The sequence below is a fragment of the Anopheles aquasalis genome, chromosome 2 (assembly GCF_943734665.1).
Source record: "Anopheles aquasalis chromosome 2, idAnoAquaMG_Q_19, whole genome shotgun sequence".
In the NCBI taxonomy this organism is placed as follows: Eukaryota; Metazoa; Arthropoda; class Insecta; order Diptera; family Culicidae; genus Anopheles; species Anopheles aquasalis.
In genome coordinates, this window is record NC_064877.1 from 50,935,001 (window position 1) to 50,952,500 (window position 17,500).

General features: G+C 39.7%; 7 protein-coding genes across 11 annotated transcripts in view; 4 read left to right on the forward strand and 3 right to left on the reverse strand.

The window, feature by feature from the left end:
* Window positions 1-161, forward strand: part of LOC126569777 (protein vav) — a 5,112-nt gene extending 4,951 nt beyond the window's left edge. For both annotated transcript variants that reach the window (XM_050227109.1, XM_050227110.1), the window contains one exon: window positions 1-161. This exon is cut by the window's left edge and continues 275 nt beyond it. The gene's annotated coding sequence lies outside the window, so the exon portion shown is untranslated.
* Window positions 162-248: 87 nt separating this feature from the next.
* On the reverse strand, window positions 249-2,647 carry LOC126569779 (GRIP and coiled-coil domain-containing protein 1). The gene is made up of 2 exons (XM_050227113.1): window positions 2,302-2,647; window positions 249-2,226 (listed from the first exon to the last, which is right to left on the reverse strand). Exons 1-2 carry the CDS (start codon window positions 2,402-2,404, stop codon window positions 332-334), a joined length of 1,998 nt encoding a protein of 665 aa, XP_050083070.1. The 5' UTR covers window positions 2,405-2,647; the 3' UTR covers window positions 249-331.
* Window positions 2,648-2,906: 259 nt separating this feature from the next.
* Window positions 2,907-6,125, forward strand: LOC126569778 (myotubularin-related protein 10-B). Of its 2 annotated transcripts, XM_050227112.1 has the most exons (9): window positions 2,907-3,082; window positions 3,153-3,204; window positions 3,278-3,426; window positions 3,487-3,639; window positions 3,723-3,847; window positions 3,922-4,156; window positions 4,226-4,456; window positions 4,533-5,114; window positions 5,234-6,125. In XM_050227112.1, the coding sequence occupies exons 1-9, from the start codon at window positions 3,026-3,028 to the stop codon at window positions 5,654-5,656; spliced, it is 2,007 nt and encodes a 668-aa protein (XP_050083069.1). In that variant the 5' UTR covers window positions 2,907-3,025; the 3' UTR covers window positions 5,657-6,125. The 2 variants fall into 2 exon arrangements, with proteins under 2 accessions (XP_050083069.1, XP_050083068.1); XM_050227111.1 differs by having other exon boundaries at window positions 3,278-3,639.
* Window positions 6,126-6,271: 146 nt separating this feature from the next.
* On the reverse strand, window positions 6,272-9,686 carry LOC126569782 (pyruvate dehydrogenase (acetyl-transferring) kinase, mitochondrial). 2 transcript variants are annotated; one of them, XM_050227121.1, is made up of 9 exons: window positions 9,554-9,686; window positions 9,198-9,484; window positions 8,605-8,812; window positions 8,321-8,511; window positions 8,080-8,241; window positions 7,689-7,985; window positions 7,505-7,614; window positions 7,330-7,428; window positions 6,272-6,524 (listed from the first exon to the last, which is right to left on the reverse strand). In XM_050227121.1, the coding sequence occupies exons 2-9, from the start codon at window positions 9,298-9,300 to the stop codon at window positions 6,450-6,452; spliced, it is 1,245 nt and encodes a 414-aa protein (XP_050083078.1). In that variant the 5' UTR covers window positions 9,301-9,484; window positions 9,554-9,686; the 3' UTR covers window positions 6,272-6,449. The 2 variants fall into 2 exon arrangements, with proteins under 2 accessions (XP_050083078.1, XP_050083079.1); XM_050227122.1 differs by lacking the exon at window positions 6,272-6,524 and adding an exon at window positions 6,554-7,029.
* LOC126569785 (succinate dehydrogenase assembly factor 3, mitochondrial) lies at window positions 9,531-10,632 on the forward strand. 2 transcript variants are annotated; one of them, XM_050227126.1, is made up of 3 exons: window positions 9,531-9,664; window positions 9,720-9,829; window positions 10,160-10,632. In XM_050227126.1, the coding sequence occupies exons 1-3, from the start codon at window positions 9,607-9,609 to the stop codon at window positions 10,175-10,177; spliced, it is 186 nt and encodes a 61-aa protein (XP_050083083.1). In that variant the 5' UTR covers window positions 9,531-9,606; the 3' UTR covers window positions 10,178-10,632. The 2 variants fall into 2 exon arrangements, with proteins under 2 accessions (XP_050083083.1, XP_050083081.1); XM_050227124.1 differs by lacking the exon at window positions 10,160-10,632 and adding an exon at window positions 9,900-10,058.
* Window positions 9,876-10,901, reverse strand: LOC126569784 (dihydrofolate reductase). Its single transcript, XM_050227123.1, has 2 exons — window positions 10,634-10,901; window positions 9,876-10,572 (listed from the first exon to the last, which is right to left on the reverse strand). The coding sequence occupies exons 1-2, from the start codon at window positions 10,714-10,716 to the stop codon at window positions 10,086-10,088; spliced, it is 570 nt and encodes a 189-aa protein (XP_050083080.1). The 5' UTR covers window positions 10,717-10,901; the 3' UTR covers window positions 9,876-10,085.
* Window positions 10,902-11,923: 1,022 nt separating this feature from the next.
* Window positions 11,924-13,465, forward strand: LOC126569336 (pyruvate dehydrogenase (acetyl-transferring) kinase, mitochondrial-like). Its single transcript, XM_050226346.1, has 4 exons — window positions 11,924-12,061; window positions 12,131-12,417; window positions 12,803-13,010; window positions 13,104-13,465. The coding sequence occupies exons 2-4, from the start codon at window positions 12,315-12,317 to the stop codon at window positions 13,249-13,251; spliced, it is 459 nt and encodes a 152-aa protein (XP_050082303.1). The 5' UTR covers window positions 11,924-12,061; window positions 12,131-12,314; the 3' UTR covers window positions 13,252-13,465.
* The last annotated feature ends 4,035 nt before the right edge of the window (window positions 13,466-17,500 follow it).

Here is a 17,500-nt window from a genome sequence, read left to right on the forward strand (position 1 = left end):
TTTGGAGTACGTAAACCAATTTTATGCAACAAAAAATGTAACCTGTCAGCTTAATGTTATGTACATTGCGTTATGGTAGAAACAGTTTGTATTTTGATACAAAAGTTTATACAAACATCTTTAAACCAAAAAATATATTCCAAGTTTTGAACAGTTGCCCAGATCGTTTGTTTTCTTTGGTAGTGTGTATCTCATTGGTGCATTCCGTTGGCAACTCATTACATAATAGTAATAGCTATTCATTGTAGTCCTCTTAAACAAGCACTATTTTTTATTTCTTTTGTAAATAACTGTTTTTAACCAACTGATAAAATAAATTAAACATAAAATATCATATCTTTACATCGTTAATTGCTTGAATTTCACTTTCATCAAATTTCAAAACTGCAGCAATTGCGTTCGTCATATGCTTTCTACTGTCGCAATTGCGCGTTAGAAGAAAACTAAGAATTACATTTTTTAAATATTCCAAATTTGAACCCTCTTGGTTAGTATTGCTCCGCAAGCGCTCAATCTCTTTTTCCAATCGGGCTATCTCATCTTTCAAATTTTCTTCCACAAATACTTTTTCCTGTAATGTTTGACGAAGAGTGCTTTCGATTGTGTTTTTGGAAGTGCGCATTGCACTGATTTCCAAATTTTTTCGAGCTATTTCCTGGACATAATGAAGTAAATGTTGTTCTTCTGTCGTAGAATCGTACGAAGACCCTAGGCCGAGAGTTGAATTTGACTCACTGAATGCAGTAATTGCGTGGGTGCCATTGAAACCTTCACGATGCAAAATATAATTTTGTTCTTGCTGACGCAATGTGGCGGTTGAAAGAGACAGAATTTCCATTGAGGTACGTAGGGCTTTAATTTCTTCTTCCTTTTCCTCCATTACCGCCAGCGAGCGTTCACGTTGCTTCTGTAATGTATCTTGCAGATTTCCAATCTGACGCTCGAACGATACTTGCAAATTATTAATCTTCTCATTGTGCTGTGATGTTTCTCTTTTCTGCATAATTGCATATTCAGACAGTTTACATTCAAAGTCAGCTTCTAATTGCTCTGTTGAAAGTTTCATTTTGGTGAGTTTCTGTTTTAATTGAGTAACCAGTTCCTGACTCAGCAGCAACTCTTCGCGAAGCCTTCGATTCTCATTAATGCACTGGTCGTATCGGCGCTTGTAACATTCCAGCTCATTAGAAATATCATGGAAACCGTCTAGCTTCTTTTCATTATTTGCTTCTAAAAACAATTTCGATGCTAACTGTTCATGTTCTGGTTCGTGCACTTCGAGTCGTTCTGGTTTCTCAAGTTGGCATCCTTGGCCAGCCATTGGCGATTCGAGATGGGCTGGTAAACACACGATCGCTTCTGTTTCAACATTTTTTTTCAGCAGTGCTATTGTTTCTTTGAGGTTGATAATATTTCTTTTATCTCGTTCTCTCAAAAGATCGTATTTACCGATGAGTGCGCTCAGTTCTGAAATACGTGCCTCAAGGTTCACAACACGCTCCTCGTGAACTTCTGCCAATCGCTTACTTCGTTCTTCTGCTACACAAACGCGCATCTTCTCGTCGGCTACCGTACGTTCATATTGTTGTTTTAGATGGATCATTTCCAGCTGTAACCCCTGAAGAGATTCTTTTAAACTAGCACTGCTCTTCTCATTAGGCTGGACGCTATCCATTACTGGTGGATTTAAGACTCTAGCGTTGCGGTTGGTACCGGGAGGCAGGCGCTCTGGCATTATTAGGAGCATCTGAGTTTTTAAATCACTAAGCTGCATTTCCAACTTTTCGTTCAAATTTCGTTCATCGACAAGCATCTTTTTAAGTTCTCGTATAGTAAGAAGCTGGCTCTCATTGTTCATCTCACAATTAAGCTGATCATTAGCAGTATTGCTAGCAGGCAGGCCAAATTTTCCGTGCTTTTCCAAGGCAGTAACGCGTTCTGTGAGTTCTTGAATAGTTTCATTTTTAGAGACAAGTTCCTGTCGTAGTTGATTGCGTTCTTGTTTTAAACTATCTTCGATCCGGTTGCGCTCTTCGGTAAGAGTTGCTATATTCATAAAAAGTGTCTGCATCTGCCTTGATGTCCCTGTGGCTTTTTCGGTAGACGGTGTGGATGCGTTGGTACTTTTTTCATTTGTATTTTGCAACAATGGTTTTTGGAATGTCTGCATAGCGGCTTCTAAAGCAGCCTTCTCTTTCGCTAAACCCTTGTAGGCAATGATGATGTCTGCTCAGAGATAAAGCAACAAGAAAGAGTTAGTCAATAGCCCCCACTAGTGGACACTAGTGGATAGTAACATACCCTTCAGTCGGCTTTCGTAGCGATTCAATTGCTCCTTTTGCGAACTTATGATTGATTCATACTCTGTGGTTTTGTTACTTCCTCCCAAATTATTGGATTCCATATCGCTTGTTAATCAGCTATCGCGTACTTTATAGCTTAGCTAACAGGCACGGCCCCGAACACTTATGCTTGAATGCTAAATATCTAGGACTCCGGGTTCTGGAATCTTTTCCTCCAGATTTGGAAGCCAACAAGGCAGCAATATTTTGGCGACACGCAGGTGTTTAAATAATCAGGTGAAGTCACTGTCCCAAGGTCCCAAGGGTGAGGTCAGACAGAATGAATTACCTCGCAATGAAATTTGGCAGTTAGGGAAGTATGAAACCAATGAGCAAAGTTTAAGTTTTTCCCGATGATGCATAATAATTGTTCAAAAATCTACCTGCTCTACCCGTGGGCCGCTCGTTTGATCTAAAACGCGTAAAACCAGATTCTATGCCTGATAAAACCATTTTTCCTACAAACCTACGCTACCGGTTTGGAAAACATCCGGCATTATCTGTCAAATAGGAAATTCAATATGACATCGTAAAGAGCCGCAACTCCAACAAACACATCGGATCAGTCAGAGAGTAAATAGCTGAACAGGGAATTCACGAGAAAAACTCTCGATTTTCTGCTGGAAAACCACGGAGGACTCTCGGGGGAGGCTAATTAACGCGGAAAACAACATACCTTGCACATGATGTCGGAAGGACGCACCAAAACGAAACATAACTTTACGAGCTACATTCAGCAGGTACGTGATTCCCACGGCATTCTACGAATTGATTAACAACAACAGGGATGGACCGTACCATGGATTTCAGGTCAACGACGACAAATTCCTAACAGAGGACTACAAACCAAAGCTGTTATCTGGTAAGATGAGCTAGCGGTTCGATTTGAGGACCTGATGCGCCATTCTATATCCAAGTTTGACGATTTTTTGCAGGAGAAATTGAAGCTGCCCGAGCAAATCATGTTTGCATGTACACAGCTTCATTCGTCAAGGACGGAAAGGTGCTGTCGGAACGAAAAGGCATCCTAATGATTACCAATTTCCGGCTATCGTTCGTATTTGTTGATATAGCCGACGATCAGGCAAGCTACTGTTGTATAGTAGTGTTGGTCCTCTTTGAATGTAATTTGGTGTTGTTTCAGCATCCTTTTCAAAGCAATCGCTTCCTTGGTTCGTCGGACGTTTCTCTATCCAACATTGATCGGATATATCAGGTCGTCGATAAGAAAAAGAAGCTGATTTGCCCACAAGTTAAAAATAGCAACAAAATCGACAAAATAAGGATTATCTGCAAGGTTTGTGTCAGGATTATTGGAGAAATGATTCTCTCACGTTGAGACATGGTTTTCATGGTTGGGATTCTTTTTGTTGACCATAGAATTTTAAAACATTTACGTTCGGCTTTCAACTGTCGGATGTTGGTAAAGGAAAGTATATTGCTGATGCCCTGGTCAAATTTGCCTATCCAGCGAGACATAATCTACTGTTTTTGTATCAATTCAAGTATGTGCTTTGGTGTCTTTTGGCTGTGCATAAATTACACATGATTACACGCTTTTGCATCTTATCGTACACAGGGATAATTCATGCAACGGAACTACATCCAACGCTACGAAAATGTTTCGTAAGAAATCGGATTGGCTTCAGGAGTTGGAAAGGTGTAATGCTACCGCCGGTTGGCGCGTGTATTCCAAAGACTGCAGGATATCCGATAGCTCCCTTCCGATGCATTTTGTTGTGCCTAAGCATCTGAGCGATATGGATTACAACAATATTTCTAAAAGCTTTCGGAATGATCGTTCAGCCATTTGGGTATGTCAAAGTGACTGAGCTTTAATGTTCTAGGCATTGGATTGCTAAATATCGATGTAATATCCAAAGGTTTGGGGTTATCACGATGCTGCATTGGTACGGCTTGCTGAACTTAATCCGGATATTACAAACACCACCGTCGAGAATATCCTGCTCGAGCATGTACGTCGTTGCGATCCTCAGAAAAGACAACCCCGATTACTCGAGCTGTACAAAATTCTCCCCAGCATACAGGACGTCAACCTTAGTTATATTAAATTGCGTGATCTCTGTACTCCTGATAACGATCAACAGTTTATGGTAAATCAAAGTTAAAAGCATCGGTAATATGTGATCCTTTCGAGGTCTGATACCTGACCTTTACCTCCTCTTTCAGGCCCAGGATGGACGGTTCTATTCGATGGTCGAAAAAAGCTACTGGCTTTTTTACGTTTCGTTGTGTCTGAAACATTCCGATCTGGCAGCGAAGATGCTGCTTGATGGTCAAACAGTGGTGTTGCAGGAAATAAATGGGCGCGACATGTGCGGAGTAATATCGAGCTTGGTGCAGTTGCTACTAGATAAAAGCTACCGCACGTTACAAGGCTTCCAAAATCTTATACAAAAAGAATGGATAACCCTGGGTCATCCGTTCAGCGATCGAATCGGGCATGTGGCCACGGTAAAATCTACAGAACGCAGTCCAATTTTCTTGTTATTCCTTGATTGCGTGTGGCAGTTGTTGCAGCAATTTCCGAAGGCATTTGAGTTTTCTGAAACATTTCTTACCACCTTGTGGGACTCACTATTTCTGCCAATATTTGATACGTTTCAGTTCAATTCTGAAACAGAACGCTATAACGCTGTACACGCTGATCACATCATCCTGCGTCCCGTTTGGGATTGGGCAAAGCAATTTGAAGGCAAAGACTTGGCTCTGTTCACAAATCCGCTCTACCATCCAGAAACGTTGGTCAATGTAAGTTTGCTTTGGTGAAGATGTTTTTTTTTACCTAAGGGTCAAATGCTGTTGAGCACTTATCTCAATAGTCCAGATATTATTGATTTATGATAATAGCTAATGTTTTTCTTTAACAGAATATCGACAAAGAACATTTGCAACCGCGATACTTTCTACGTGATATAGAACTTTGGCAACAGTGTTATTTTAGATGGATGCCTCATGTCGAAATTCAATATGGTGGTATTGCGCAGAGTCAGCTGCTGAATCACATACTACTAAACAATATTCGGAAACTACGTCGAACGCTTGGTAACCATGAGCCTTATGAGACAGGTGATGAACGAATGGATGCCTTAGAACAGATACTATCATCGATGGTTGTGCAGACACGCGATCCTGATGCTGCAACGGAAGCCACCTTATCCGTTAGCTCCTTTTTTCCTTTTACCAGCATAACACCGTCAACAGAAATAGTATGCTCGGAACTCCTGATTGCGAATAATGGAATCAATTTCTCGCATGATTCTATGTATGAAACGTCTTCATTGAATGACTAAATATGTTCACGTGCGACGGAGTGTAGGCACTTGTTAAAGAGAGAAATGCAGAATAGAAAAATGCGCATGAGTTGAATGAGAAACATTTAGCGATGGATTAGAGGTGGAAGGATAGAGAGAGTTGCGAAGATATTTCTATATGGCTGAAATGGGGTGCTGTCGGATGCTTCCCTAGTACGGAGAATTTTTGTTGGACGGATCGCAACGTAAAACACGAACTCAACAGTCATGTAAAACTGGTTGTAATAACAATATTCTTAAGTATGGAATACCGATTTTTGCTAAGCTTATGTTCTTGGTCCACCAAATGGTAAAATACTACTTTTCCAAGAAACAGTTGTACAGTAAATATAGGCAAACATTGTAGGATAATCGGATACCCTGGTATTGTTACATTTACAAGCACCGAAAATAACTGCTATGTCCGAATTTAAGGAAAAATTGAAATAAAAAAAAAATCTTCATTAAATCGGTTTCATTTTTTTAAAGTTAAAACTATTAAACTAGGCAGTACCTAGCTATTCATTTTCTGTCCATTATTACAAGCATGTTCCAATTGAATTTTGTGTTGTCGTGATGCTTGTAGAGTTGATAATTGACGCTAACAATAAACTGTTGACTTTGACGATTTATTTGGTTTTCATTAAGCCAATTGAACCTTTCTCACCTTACATAAAGTCCAACTAAAATACCGCAACTATTACGCTAATAGCCTCTGTTTTCTATATAAAGCTCTTCGAATCCATCACGATTCTTTAAATGTTTCTGTTTCATGCTCATTGTCCTCTGAAGATCAAGATATATTCGTCCCGAGAGAACCAGTACGCCGCGTTTGAGCATTCATTTGCTTGGAGTTCATGTCTGAATTCTGTAAAGATAACGTGATAAAATTGTGATGTGAGCAAATCAATTATTTCATGGTATTGCAATCGTGTTAAGTCCTATCCCTGACTCAGCATATTACGTTTTGTCTGGCTCTGCTCTTCTCAAGATGCACCCAATCTTATATTTTGCTATCTTGATAAATTGGTGGAAAATATAATAGAACGATTTTCCGCGTGGGGACGCATTAGAAAATAAAACAAATCAATCGTTTTTATTTATAAACAACAACGCATGTATTTAAAAACCAGATTATATCTTAGCGCAAACAACGAACGAATTAACACAACGCTTATACGAATAGAGAAAACAAAAATAAGTAACATATTTTTTCAAATCATAATATCGTAAATCGACGCTCAAGAAGAACATAAAGTAGGGCTAGCAGGCCGCAGGTAGAATGGACCGGAAAGTAGCCTTTCCCGCTGTACGGTACAGCTGGAAGATATCGTAAATAACGGCTACAACAATCTGTTGGTGAAGTTTTTCCCCTGTACATACAAGAATTTGAAAAAAATATAAAAGTGGAATTCATTCGATGTCAAAACGAACCCCGACGATAACCATGCAATGAAGTGTTAACCTTGCACAAGTGTTTGATGTGTCTCCTTATTGAGCTTATCGAGTCGGGATCGTTTTTGGTAGAGTAAATCGGTCCTCATGCTTCTTGTTTTGTCTTACTTGTAGATAGCGTATTAAATTTAGTCAATAGTTGTCGTTAAAATAATCAACATCTCGGTGTGTTATCATACCTATTAAATTACAATAGGCTTAATCTTTTTACCCTTTACCTGATTTGACCAGTCTCCGGTCGGCACAGTAGCTTTGTAGAAACGCGTACTTGTTTTGTTAAAAATCGGCAGTAATTCGTTTGCTTCGTCTGAAAACGCCTGTTTGAGCAGCATCAGGAAGAGAGAAAAAAGATTAATGTTTGGAAAGCAAAAGCAAGCGATCACACTGTCATACTTTGAGATAAATTATTGCATCCGAACCATATCCTTCGCAAGAAAACAGAACCAAATCACCGTGGAAATAACGGGCGTACAATCTTGATATCGGTAAACCGTAGCCATAACCTACAGAGAACAACAAGAAGGGATTAAATTGCGTCAACTTGGGTTTACTCATGTTGTTCGACCTAGCTTCATACCTGCCAACGGAACCAGCGGTAAATCGGTTTTTGATTTAGGTGGCTGCGGTGCGGTGCTGTACATGTACTTAAACAATTGGTCGACCTGTGATCGGGGTATGCCTCCTCCTTGATCAGACATTTTAACACAAATGTCTTCCTTTCCTTTTACTATGGTTACCTTAATCGGTGGCACATCATTCTCCGTCCCATGGTGTTCCATCACGGCACGCATTGAATTTTTGAACAATTCAAACAGCATGTGATACAGATGGGAGGGGACATATACAATCTTGATGGGATTTCCTTTATCGATTTCTAAATGAAAAGAAATCATACCATGAAACAAATCGAAAGCGAATGAACAAACAATCTTTAGTTTTAGAATGTAAGGCTAGACAACCGATCTTACCATTGTGCTCTATTACTTCCAGCTCTGGACTAGCAAGATAATATTGATCACACAAAAAACGTGCATTATCGTATGCGTCTCTGACGACCATGTGAGGATCACATAACGGATCTATGCTTCCGATATGTCGTCCAGTTTGCGGGATGTCTCCAAAGAGTATTGCTAAAATGAAGAAATTAAAATTAAATACTATTTGTAGCACAAGGAAGAATGGAAAGCACGAAATAAACAAGCCGTTTACTATGTTGGTTTATAAGCATTCGTATGCTGATACGACTCATGTAAAGGCGATCTAGGAAATATTGTATGGAGAGCTCCGTCGACGGCTCGATGGCTCCATTTCGACTTTCCTTCAGCTCAAGTATCCCTTGTGCCATCGTTTGTACAACATCCGAGTGACGATCGCGTATTTGTATAAGGGATTTGCAAAATCTGTGTTGAAGGTATGATGTATCGAGAGGGAGAGAAAGAAGTATTCATAAACATTAATTCTGTACTGATAACTAGTCATACTATTGAAAATACTTTTCCAGGTTGCTTTCTGATGGATCGGTTTTCTCGAATACGAGAATCTCTTCGAAGCTTTTCACGTACCAAGCGCTAACCAAACCGACCGATGGCATTCTGAGTAAACTTTCTGGTAATAGTGTGATCTCCTTCATGATGTTGGCCAACCGTACCGGGAGTTCCTTGCGCAGGAATACAAAGGATTTTTTCGGACACGCATTGAGGCCTGTAATAAAAGAACACATTTCGATCATGAACATCGTAAACCAGCAGGTACCGAAACTCATGGAAAATAACTTAAAAAGCAGTCTCGGTAACGAAAGGACGCACGTAAATGTTCTTCATCCTCAAAGAGATAATTATAAATAGTGCAGAAGAAAGAACACTGTTCTTGTCCTTCTTGTTAAAGCTCGTAGTTCCATGGCCGGCATAGCAACAAAGGTGGAATTGAGAATTTGTGGTTTTCAGTCATCAACAAATGTATAATTTTGTGCAAAAGTGGAAGCATTTCGAATTAATGAACTATTACTGCAAACACATGACGAAGCGATAGATGATTGATTTATCATGATCATATAACAAAACTCTTCCGAACGACGATGGAAACTTACCGAAGTCTATAAATTGCTTTATAGATAAAGGCGAAGGATTGAATTGGGAGTAGAAGTCCAACATCTTATTGATGTTAGAAAATCGTACAGGAAACAGCCTCATTTTGCGGTTCGGCTTCTCTGGTGATCAAGGAGCAAGCACCAGATTCCGAACAGTACTCGTATCAGCTATTAAAGGAACTTTAGCTACTCCAATTTGTCGAAAACTTCTTAAAATCGTTGGTAAACCTTCCAGAGACCGCTGTTTTGTGATTTGTGATGACCTCTGTTGTTAACCCTTGAATGAGCTAGAGTGAAAGGAGGAGCGTAGTTGGCAGCACTGCTACTTTTATATAACTCTGTAAACATTCACGTACCGGCAATCCGGTTTTAATGAGATTTTAAGGATTTTAAGGAAATTCTGAGCGGGATGGATCATGCCAGGAAAGTTAAAGTATTATACAAAACGATTTTACGATTGCACCGAGGTAAGCAATACAAACGATCAACCAGTATCACAATGTTAACGACCGACCACGACAGGACTCCCAGCAGCTTTGCAGGAGATGGGAAATAATTATGTCAAGGACGAGTTTAAAAGACACAAAAATTGTTCTCCTGTCGAAAGCCAAAACTTCACCAGAGAATGGGCGGTAAGTACCTTTAGTTGGAATGAGAAAGAGAGGATTTCGCGGAATATAAATGGATTCTAAATTTTATTAGGGCTATGCATTAAGTCTAGCGGAACAGTTAGGATTGAGAGGAAAACCGCAACCTATTGGAATGATTGGTGAACATTTAACAGAGAACCAGTTGGAGCATTTTCGTGACGAACAGATATCGCAGTTGTACGAACTTTTGAAAGAAGCCAAAAAGCACTGATCGCCTTTTACAGCGCACCTAGTATGATCATCGAAGCTTGTGCTGCTTTTCATAAGTTTTATACACGTAACGGATTTCATTTTCCTCTTGTTCTTCACTAGGAACGTCCGAATCATTAGCTACAAGCGCAAAGGATGCAGGAATTGGTGGGAAAAAAGCGTCACATTCGAAATGCTTCTTGATTTCTGTAAGATAAACACGGTGGCAACGGGCGGATTCCATCGCTTCCTTGTAAACACTATTCCCGCCAACGATCCATACATTTTCTATGTTTTCTCCGTGCTGAGTGGTATCTAATTTGTGCAAGGCTTCTTCAAGGCTGCCGCAGACGAGCACCTCCGGTGGGAAAGAATGTTCCGCTGCATTACGCGTAAGGACGATGTTCAATCGTTCGGGCAGCGGTCGTTTGCTTTCTGGAACTCCAAAGTACGTTTTGCGACCCATGATTACGGCATTTCGTTTGCCATTATCTCGCACTTTCTTAGTTGTGGAGGAAAAATACTTAAGCTCGTTTCTGAAATTGGAACAAGCTTACATTAAGAATAAACCAATAAACCATATTCAGAAAAACCCACTTGAGTCGCCAAGGAAGATCTCCCTTGATTCCGATGCCTCGATTTTCGCAAATCGCAACGATACAGCTGAATTTAAGCGACATGTTCTCTGTGGCTTCAATGAGGATTTATCCCAGTACGGCTCTTGAATCCAGCTTTCTGGGCCTTCGCAAGTTTCTTTTGGTAGCAATCCGTTATCTTATCTTATTTTTTCCTGTAACGGTGCCGCTCGTGGGATCCTTTCGCCTTCGCAAATGATAAACTTGGGAACCCCCTGGTCGTTCCCGTTGCCGTCTGGAAGGAGAAATCGATCGTTAATGCAACAGATCCTTGCAGAATCGCGATCCTTAATGCTTGCCGGTACGGTTTCCGTTGGTTTCCTTCCAGTATCTCGACCTGCTTGTGCAAAGGGAACGACGGCGGGAGGTGGGAAACGACTTTAAATCTCTCTTATCACCTTATCAGCTGAAATAACCAAAAAAAAACTTCAAAAACGCGATTTCGCCGAGCGGCTCGGTACAGAACAAGAAAATAAACGAAAATAAAATAGCAGGGTTGTAGTCCAGAATTCGTTTAGTTTATCTTATTTTTTTGAAAATTTAGCGCTTTTCGACAAAAATTCTCATACTTCATCGATCATCACTGTAACAAAACAGAAAGTTCCAAGGCTCTTAAAGGTGTCCATCTACGGTCATGCTTGCATGACGAACATGCGTGACACTTTTTTTCTCACTATAGAGAATGACAGGTGGCGTCATGAGATTTCTGTTATTCACTCCCCGTTGACACAGAACATTTTATCCTGTTAAGGCAAAGTGTTTACAAGAAACAGGTGAAGTCATAGCAATTTGACATAAAGCACCAAACGTCAAATAACTGTCAGCTGTTAACCTTCATCACCAAACCAGCGTGCGTTTGAATCCGAAAAAGTGCAATCGTTTTATCAGGCAGATTATGTACTTTTACCTGTTTAAATGATACATTTCCTAATTTTAGATCAAACGAGCAGTTCCTTGAACTTTCTTTACGGACTTCTTACATCTCAACGCGAATACAGCATCTCCAACGCAACCAAAACATAGGCACGAACTGTCAGTTTTTTACATTCAGTTTTCTAATTGTCGCAAGCGATTTTGTTCGGGATGACTTCACCTGTTTCCTGTAGACACTTTGTGTTAAGGCTCCTGTTAAGGCTTAACAGGAGCGCGCGCCATACAAATTCTCCCCTGTTAGACATCAACAGGAAGGAATTCTAGTCGAGTTCCAGAAGCTCGAATTCGCTGCTGTCGTGGTCGGTCGTTAACATTGTGATACTGGTTGATCGTTTGTATTGCTTACCTCGGTGCAATCGTAAAATCGTTTTGTATAATACTTTAACTTTCCTGGCATGATCCATCCCGCTCAGAATTTCCTTAAAATCCTTAAAATCTCATTAAAACCGGATTGCCGGTACGTGAATGTTTACAGAGTTATATAAAAGTAGCAGTGCTGCCAACTACGCTCCTCCTTTCACTCTAGCTCATTCAAGGGTTAACAACAGAGGTCATCACAAATCACAAAACAGCGGTCTCTGGAAGGTTTACCAACGATTTTAAGAAGTTTTCGACAAATTGGAGTAGCTAAAGTTCCTTTAATAGCTGATACGAGTACTGTTCGGAATCTGGTGCTTGCTCCTTGATCACTAGAGAAGCCGAACCGCAAAATGAGGCTGTTTCCTGTACGATTTTCTAACATCAATAAGATGTTGGACTTCTACTCCCAATTCAATCCTTCGCCTTTATCTATAAAGCAATTTATAGACTTCGGTAAGTTTCCATCGTCGTTCGGAAGAGTTTTGTTATATGATCATGATAAATCAATCATCTATCGCTTCGTCATGTGTTTGCAGTAATAGTTCATTAATTCGAAATGCTTCCACTTTTGCACAAAATTATACATTTGTTGATGACTGAAAACCACAAACTCTCAATTCCACCTTTGTTACTATGCCGGCCATGGAACTACGAGCTTTAACAAGAAGGACAAGAACAGTGTTCTTTCTTCTGCACTATTTATAATTATCTCTTTGAGGATGAAGAACATTTACGTGCGTCCTTTCGTTACCGAGACTGCTTTTTAAGTTATTTTCCATGAGTTTCGGTACCTGCTGGTTTACGATGTTCATGATCGAAATGTGTTCTTTTATTACAGGCCTCAATGCGTGTCCGAAAAAATCCTTTGTATTCCTGCGCAAGGAACTCCCGGTACGGTTGGCCAACATCATGAAGGAGATCACACTATTACCAGAAAGTTTACTCAGAATGCCATCGGTCGGTTTGGTTAGCGCTTGGTACGTGAAAAGCTTCGAAGAGATTCTCGTATTCGAGAAAACCGATCCATCAGAAAGCAACCTGGAAAAGTATTTTCAATAGTATGACTAGTTATCAGTACAGAATTAATGTTTATGAATACTTCTTTCTCTCCCTCTCGATACATCATACCTTCAACACAGATTTTGCAAATCCCTTATACAAATACGCGATCGTCACTCGGATGTTGTACAAACGATGGCACAAGGGATACTTGAGCTGAAGGAAAGTCGAAATGGAGCCATCGAGCCGTCGACGGAGCTCTCCATACAATATTTCCTAGATACATGAGCGCCTTTACATACGATACGCCTTGACATGAGTCGTATCAGCATACGAATGCTTATAAACTGGGATAAACTGTGTCAACGGGGAGTGAATAACAGAAATCTAATGACGCCACCTGTCATTCTCTATAGTGAGAAAAAAAGTGTCACGCATGTTCGTCATGCAAGCATGACCGTGGATGGGTGCCTTTATGTGGTGAATGTTGAAATGTTGAAGCCAGGGACAGACGAAGCGTAAACTCAGAATGTAATGCCAAAAAGTTTGCGCTTCGTGTGGCAGGCATAATCGCATAAACGTTTATACCGAAACGTCACCTGTAATTACATGATGCTATTACATTCAATTACATGTGTTCTTAGCCACAAAAACATAAATCGACGAGATAAATTGATTTCTGAACATCTTTTTATATATTTTACGATGTTGTTGCTGTATATTAGCGATTGAAGAACATTCAACTCTTCATAACGTTACGCTTCATGTTGGTGTTGAGTTTACGCTTGCTTTTACGCTCCGTTTTAAGCTCCGCGGGCCTATAATCTTTTTGACATAAGCATAGGTGCTTATTCTGTAACTTGCGATTACGATGGCCTCTAGGCGATGATTCATTTGGTTCATTTTGTGTTCATTTTTGTGTTCACGATCGCCTACTGTCGAGTGCATTTTTGTGATCGACAGCTGGCGTTTTGTTTACATCGAGCATCGAGCATCTGAAAAACGATTATAACGTCCTGATTTTGCATTAATAATTTCTTCCTGCTAATCGTATACTATTATTACAAAGGTTAAGTCGTTTTTGATACCGAAAAAATCAAGTTAATTCACAGTTTTTTTACTTCAAACTGTCATTTTGAATTGTTTATTGTTTTCGAAACGTTTCGAAACAACGAGTTGAAGTTTCGAAATTCGCATGAATCATCGAACGCCTGAGGCCATCGAAATCGCCTGGTACAGAATAAGCACCATAATCTTTTAGGCACTCTGACACTCTCTCTACACTCTGAGTTTATACTAGAGTGTACTAGAGTGTACTTCAATTCCAACTTGTGCATTGAAAAAAATGACAAAGAATATACAATTAATGACCAAATACATCTGCCATATACTCCGAGGACGAGGTCGCGGGCCGCACAAAATTTTTGACGGGATGCATTCGGCCCGCGGGCGTCGAGTTTGAGACCAACAAAGGCTCATGTTATAGGCTTTAATCTTTAATCATTAAAAAATTGTTTGTATACGGCTAACCGCACCTCGGCTAAGGATGAAGAAGTGTACATAGAAAGATTAAAATATAATTCACAACAAAGGATCCTGACAATGACCACGAAAAAGCACGAGCAATAAATGTGGTTTTGGTAGAACTGAAATCACCCGCTGCCTTAAGTCAATGTTTTATGACAACACGTTCAGCCATGAAGCCATCAGAATGGCGAGTGAGTAGCTTATTAGAAAGGATGCCGATAGGTACATTCTGCCACGGACTAAAGCAACCATATCGAAACAGCAGGATGGCTCGGGTTGTAGGTAGAACGACTGCCTACCCGACGGATATTTTGGCTTTTGTCCCTCCTTCCTTGCTGTAAACAACCAAACATGATTCTCCAATCATTCCGAAGAGAGGGAATATTTCAGTGTCAACGAGGACAGTCGGGCGTTTGTGGGTGGAAGACTGTTTGCTGCAAAAATTAGAGTGAATTGAGAACATATAAACACGCTGATTCGTCACAGTTTCCAGCGGTTATCCTCAGCAGCGGTAGCCAGAACCGAAATCATTCTCCAAGCTTGTAAATATGTGTTAATTTATGGTAGCCACCCTACACGACTACCCGGGGAACCCAGAAGGTCGAAACCAAAATCTTCGGTTTTGCCCATACTCATGCGTAAATAATGCGAGAGGAGAAACCATTCAATGCGCCCGACGGTTGGGAGATCATACGGAGCTTTTGATGTTCAGTTTACTTAAAACAATGTCACTTAACAACAACACTAGAGGTGCGTGAATAATTGCCATCTTGTTCGGTGTTTTATGATTGTTTCAATTTTGCTACTGTCTAGTGTGAAGTAAACCGCTCTTGCGAGCATTTGACCTCACGGCAAGGATTCTTTACTTAGGATAAGGATCAAACCAACCATTTCAAAAATAAGAAATACAAAAATACTACTATATGTATAAAAATCCTTTCTTCGTATAAATAGTCGATTGCCATATTTACGGTTATAAGCACTGACGAACAAACGATTCACAATCGTTGCTTTTAATTATGGGTCATCCAGTTTAATTGTCCTTTCCGATTATCGCCTCACTGACGCTGACTACCCTTGATTTGGTAGATTAGCTGTCACCGCTTAACACATTATAGAATTCCGCGTTTCGCAAACGGCCATTGGTATAAAGTAATGGTGTAATTGCTTGGTTTTGGGAAACATATTACAAAACTTGGATTCTGTGTGATGTGTTTCCACTGCCCAGCATAATGGGCAATAAAGCAATAATTAAATCACCGTGTCGTATATTTTGTCATTTGCCGTGGCATTCCACGTTACATGCTACACACCATTTTTCACATATTATTGAAAATAGGTGACATTTTGGTCGATGCCACTTAACTGAATATCTACAAATTTTAGATTATTTACAAAATCTCTTTTACTTCTTATACAGTTAAGTTTGCTAAGTAACGTTGAATACACGTATGTTTGCTGACGAATTTCTAAAGCATCCTGCTCCAGCTGGAACGTAAAAGACAGCCCAAAGTCAAATACATAGGCGAAATAAATGAAAATGATTCCATATTCAACACTTGCTACACCTTTTGAAAGGTTAGTGAAAGAGTATATGTGACAGACTTGGTATCTTGCTGCCCTCCTTGGGGAAATCAAGTTAACTCCATATTTATATCCTTTCCCGTCGCTTTGCTTTGATCACGAATCCGTGCACGTAGGGGCACACAAAGACCTTTCTCTAACTGTTATTTGGCTTTGCTCTTCTTCCAATTTTGTATATTTAAAACTTTGTTTTGCTGTCGTTTATCGTTTCTATCCGCTTTGCAACTTGCATTTTCGCAAAATGGTCCGCTATAGAACGTGATCATCAACGCTGCTATAGCAACTTTGACCATAAACAAATGAGGAAACATAAATGTTCAATAGCGACAAGTGTATTTTACTTCAAACATATGATTGTGCGAGATCTTGTAAATTAAAGTACAAAAATACATTTAGCACAACGGCTTAAACGAGCACAAACAGTTCACATATTACCGGTACCGTAGAAGGGTCGCTAGCTCATAAAGAGCCCTATTCGCTCATCAACAGACTGATGTTTTGAAACCTTTTTTCGACTTAGCTCATAGATATAATGAGTCAGTTTTATGTTACCATATAAAACATAACCTTCGGCGCGAAAATATTACCGGTACTACCAGCAAGAGATGCTGTGAAAAATCCGCTTCCTAGAGTTGATTGTGCATAATTTAGTTACGACACTCAGGTCATTATTGAGATTGTTTCAATCGGCAAACCAATATTGCCAGACGCTCTTTCATATCAACTAAAGTTACGTTTCAGAATATGAACGAACATGAATACCACACAATATAAACTAGAATGCATCTCATAATGATAGCCTCGTTGGGTTTTATGATTAACACTAGAACTACCAGACCGGTTATTTTGACCGGTTGAACATTTCAATTCAACATTCCAGTTAAAATCATTTTTATTTTCTAGCAATGATTTTATTACATCATGGTTTTATAGAGAGAATACTTCTTATAAATCGAGTCGAGAATTATTTTTATGAACCGGTCATTTTGTAAATTCGGCTTGAAAAAGGTATAGCATAAATGCCGGTAGTTCTAGTGTTAAGGCAACCGGCACCGGCAGGGTCAACCGTAATTGTGATTGTGATCTAAAATACCTCAATAAAAAAAAAACAGCAAATCAGTCACCAGAAAGACTTGTCTCTTTTAAAAACCTACCATGAGCAGATCTTACGCTTATGTTAGATTCTAGTCATGGCTTACGAAACACTTAAAAAATACTACACCAAATGATACAAGAATATCTGCATATCTCCAATTGATAATTCAATAGATTGACTATTGTTACGTAATCAATAAACTTAGGAATAAAGTCACAACAAATATGTGAAAAAAATTATGGTCTTAAGAAATCTATGCGTACGGCTGATGGTGAAGTTGCCAAAATCAAACTCGTCTTCCATGTTATATCGTTGGAATCCTGTTTCTTC

Excerpts from the sequence above, each read along its gene's own strand:
- LOC126569779 (XM_050227113.1), bottom strand. The coding sequence starts at position 2,404 with ATGGAATCCAATAATTTGGGAGGAAGTAACAAAACCACAGAGTATGAA. Across the intron at positions 2,227-2,301 it reads CTACGAAAGCCGACTGAAGG|ACATCATCATTGCCTACAAG; the intron begins GTATGTTACTAT and ends ATCTCTGAGCAG.
- LOC126569785 (XM_050227124.1), top strand. The coding sequence starts at position 9,607 with ATGGATCATGCCAGGAAAGTTAAAGTATTATACAAAACGATTTTACGA. Across the intron at positions 9,665-9,719 it reads GATTTTACGATTGCACCGAG|GACTCCCAGCAGCTTTGCAG; the intron begins GTAAGCAATACA and ends CGACCACGACAG. Across the intron at positions 9,830-9,899 it reads ACTTCACCAGAGAATGGGCG|GGCTATGCATTAAGTCTAGC; the intron begins GTAAGTACCTTT and ends AAATTTTATTAG.
- LOC126569778 (XM_050227111.1), top strand. The coding sequence starts at position 3,026 with ATGATGTCGGAAGGACGCACCAAAACGAAACATAACTTTACGAGCTAC. Across the intron at positions 3,083-3,152 it reads TTACGAGCTACATTCAGCAG|GTCAACGACGACAAATTCCT; the intron begins GTACGTGATTCC and ends CATGGATTTCAG. Across the intron at positions 3,848-3,921 it reads CTGTTTTTGTATCAATTCAA|GGATAATTCATGCAACGGAA; the intron begins GTATGTGCTTTG and ends TATCGTACACAG.
- LOC126569784 (XM_050227123.1), bottom strand. The coding sequence starts at position 10,716 with ATGTCGCTTAAATTCAGCTGTATCGTTGCGATTTGCGAAAATCGAGGC. Across the intron at positions 10,573-10,633 it reads GATCTTCCTTGGCGACTCAA|AAACGAGCTTAAGTATTTTT; the intron begins GTGGGTTTTTCT and ends TTCCAATTTCAG.
- LOC126569782 (XM_050227121.1), bottom strand. The coding sequence starts at position 9,300 with ATGAGGCTGTTTCCTGTACGATTTTCTAACATCAATAAGATGTTGGAC. Across the intron at positions 7,986-8,079 it reads GGAAGTAATAGAGCACAATG|AAATCGATAAAGGAAATCCC; the intron begins GTAAGATCGGTT and ends CTTTTCATTTAG. Across the intron at positions 6,525-7,329 it reads CCGGAGACTGGTCAAATCAG|AATTCAGACATGAACTCCAA; the intron begins GTAAAGGGTAAA and ends TTATCTTTACAG.
- LOC126569336 (XM_050226346.1), top strand. The coding sequence starts at position 12,315 with ATGAGGCTGTTTCCTGTACGATTTTCTAACATCAATAAGATGTTGGAC. Across the intron at positions 12,418-12,802 it reads AAAGCAATTTATAGACTTCG|GCCTCAATGCGTGTCCGAAA; the intron begins GTAAGTTTCCAT and ends CTTTTATTACAG. Across the intron at positions 13,011-13,103 it reads TCAGAAAGCAACCTGGAAAA|ATTTTGCAAATCCCTTATAC; the intron begins GTATTTTCAATA and ends CCTTCAACACAG.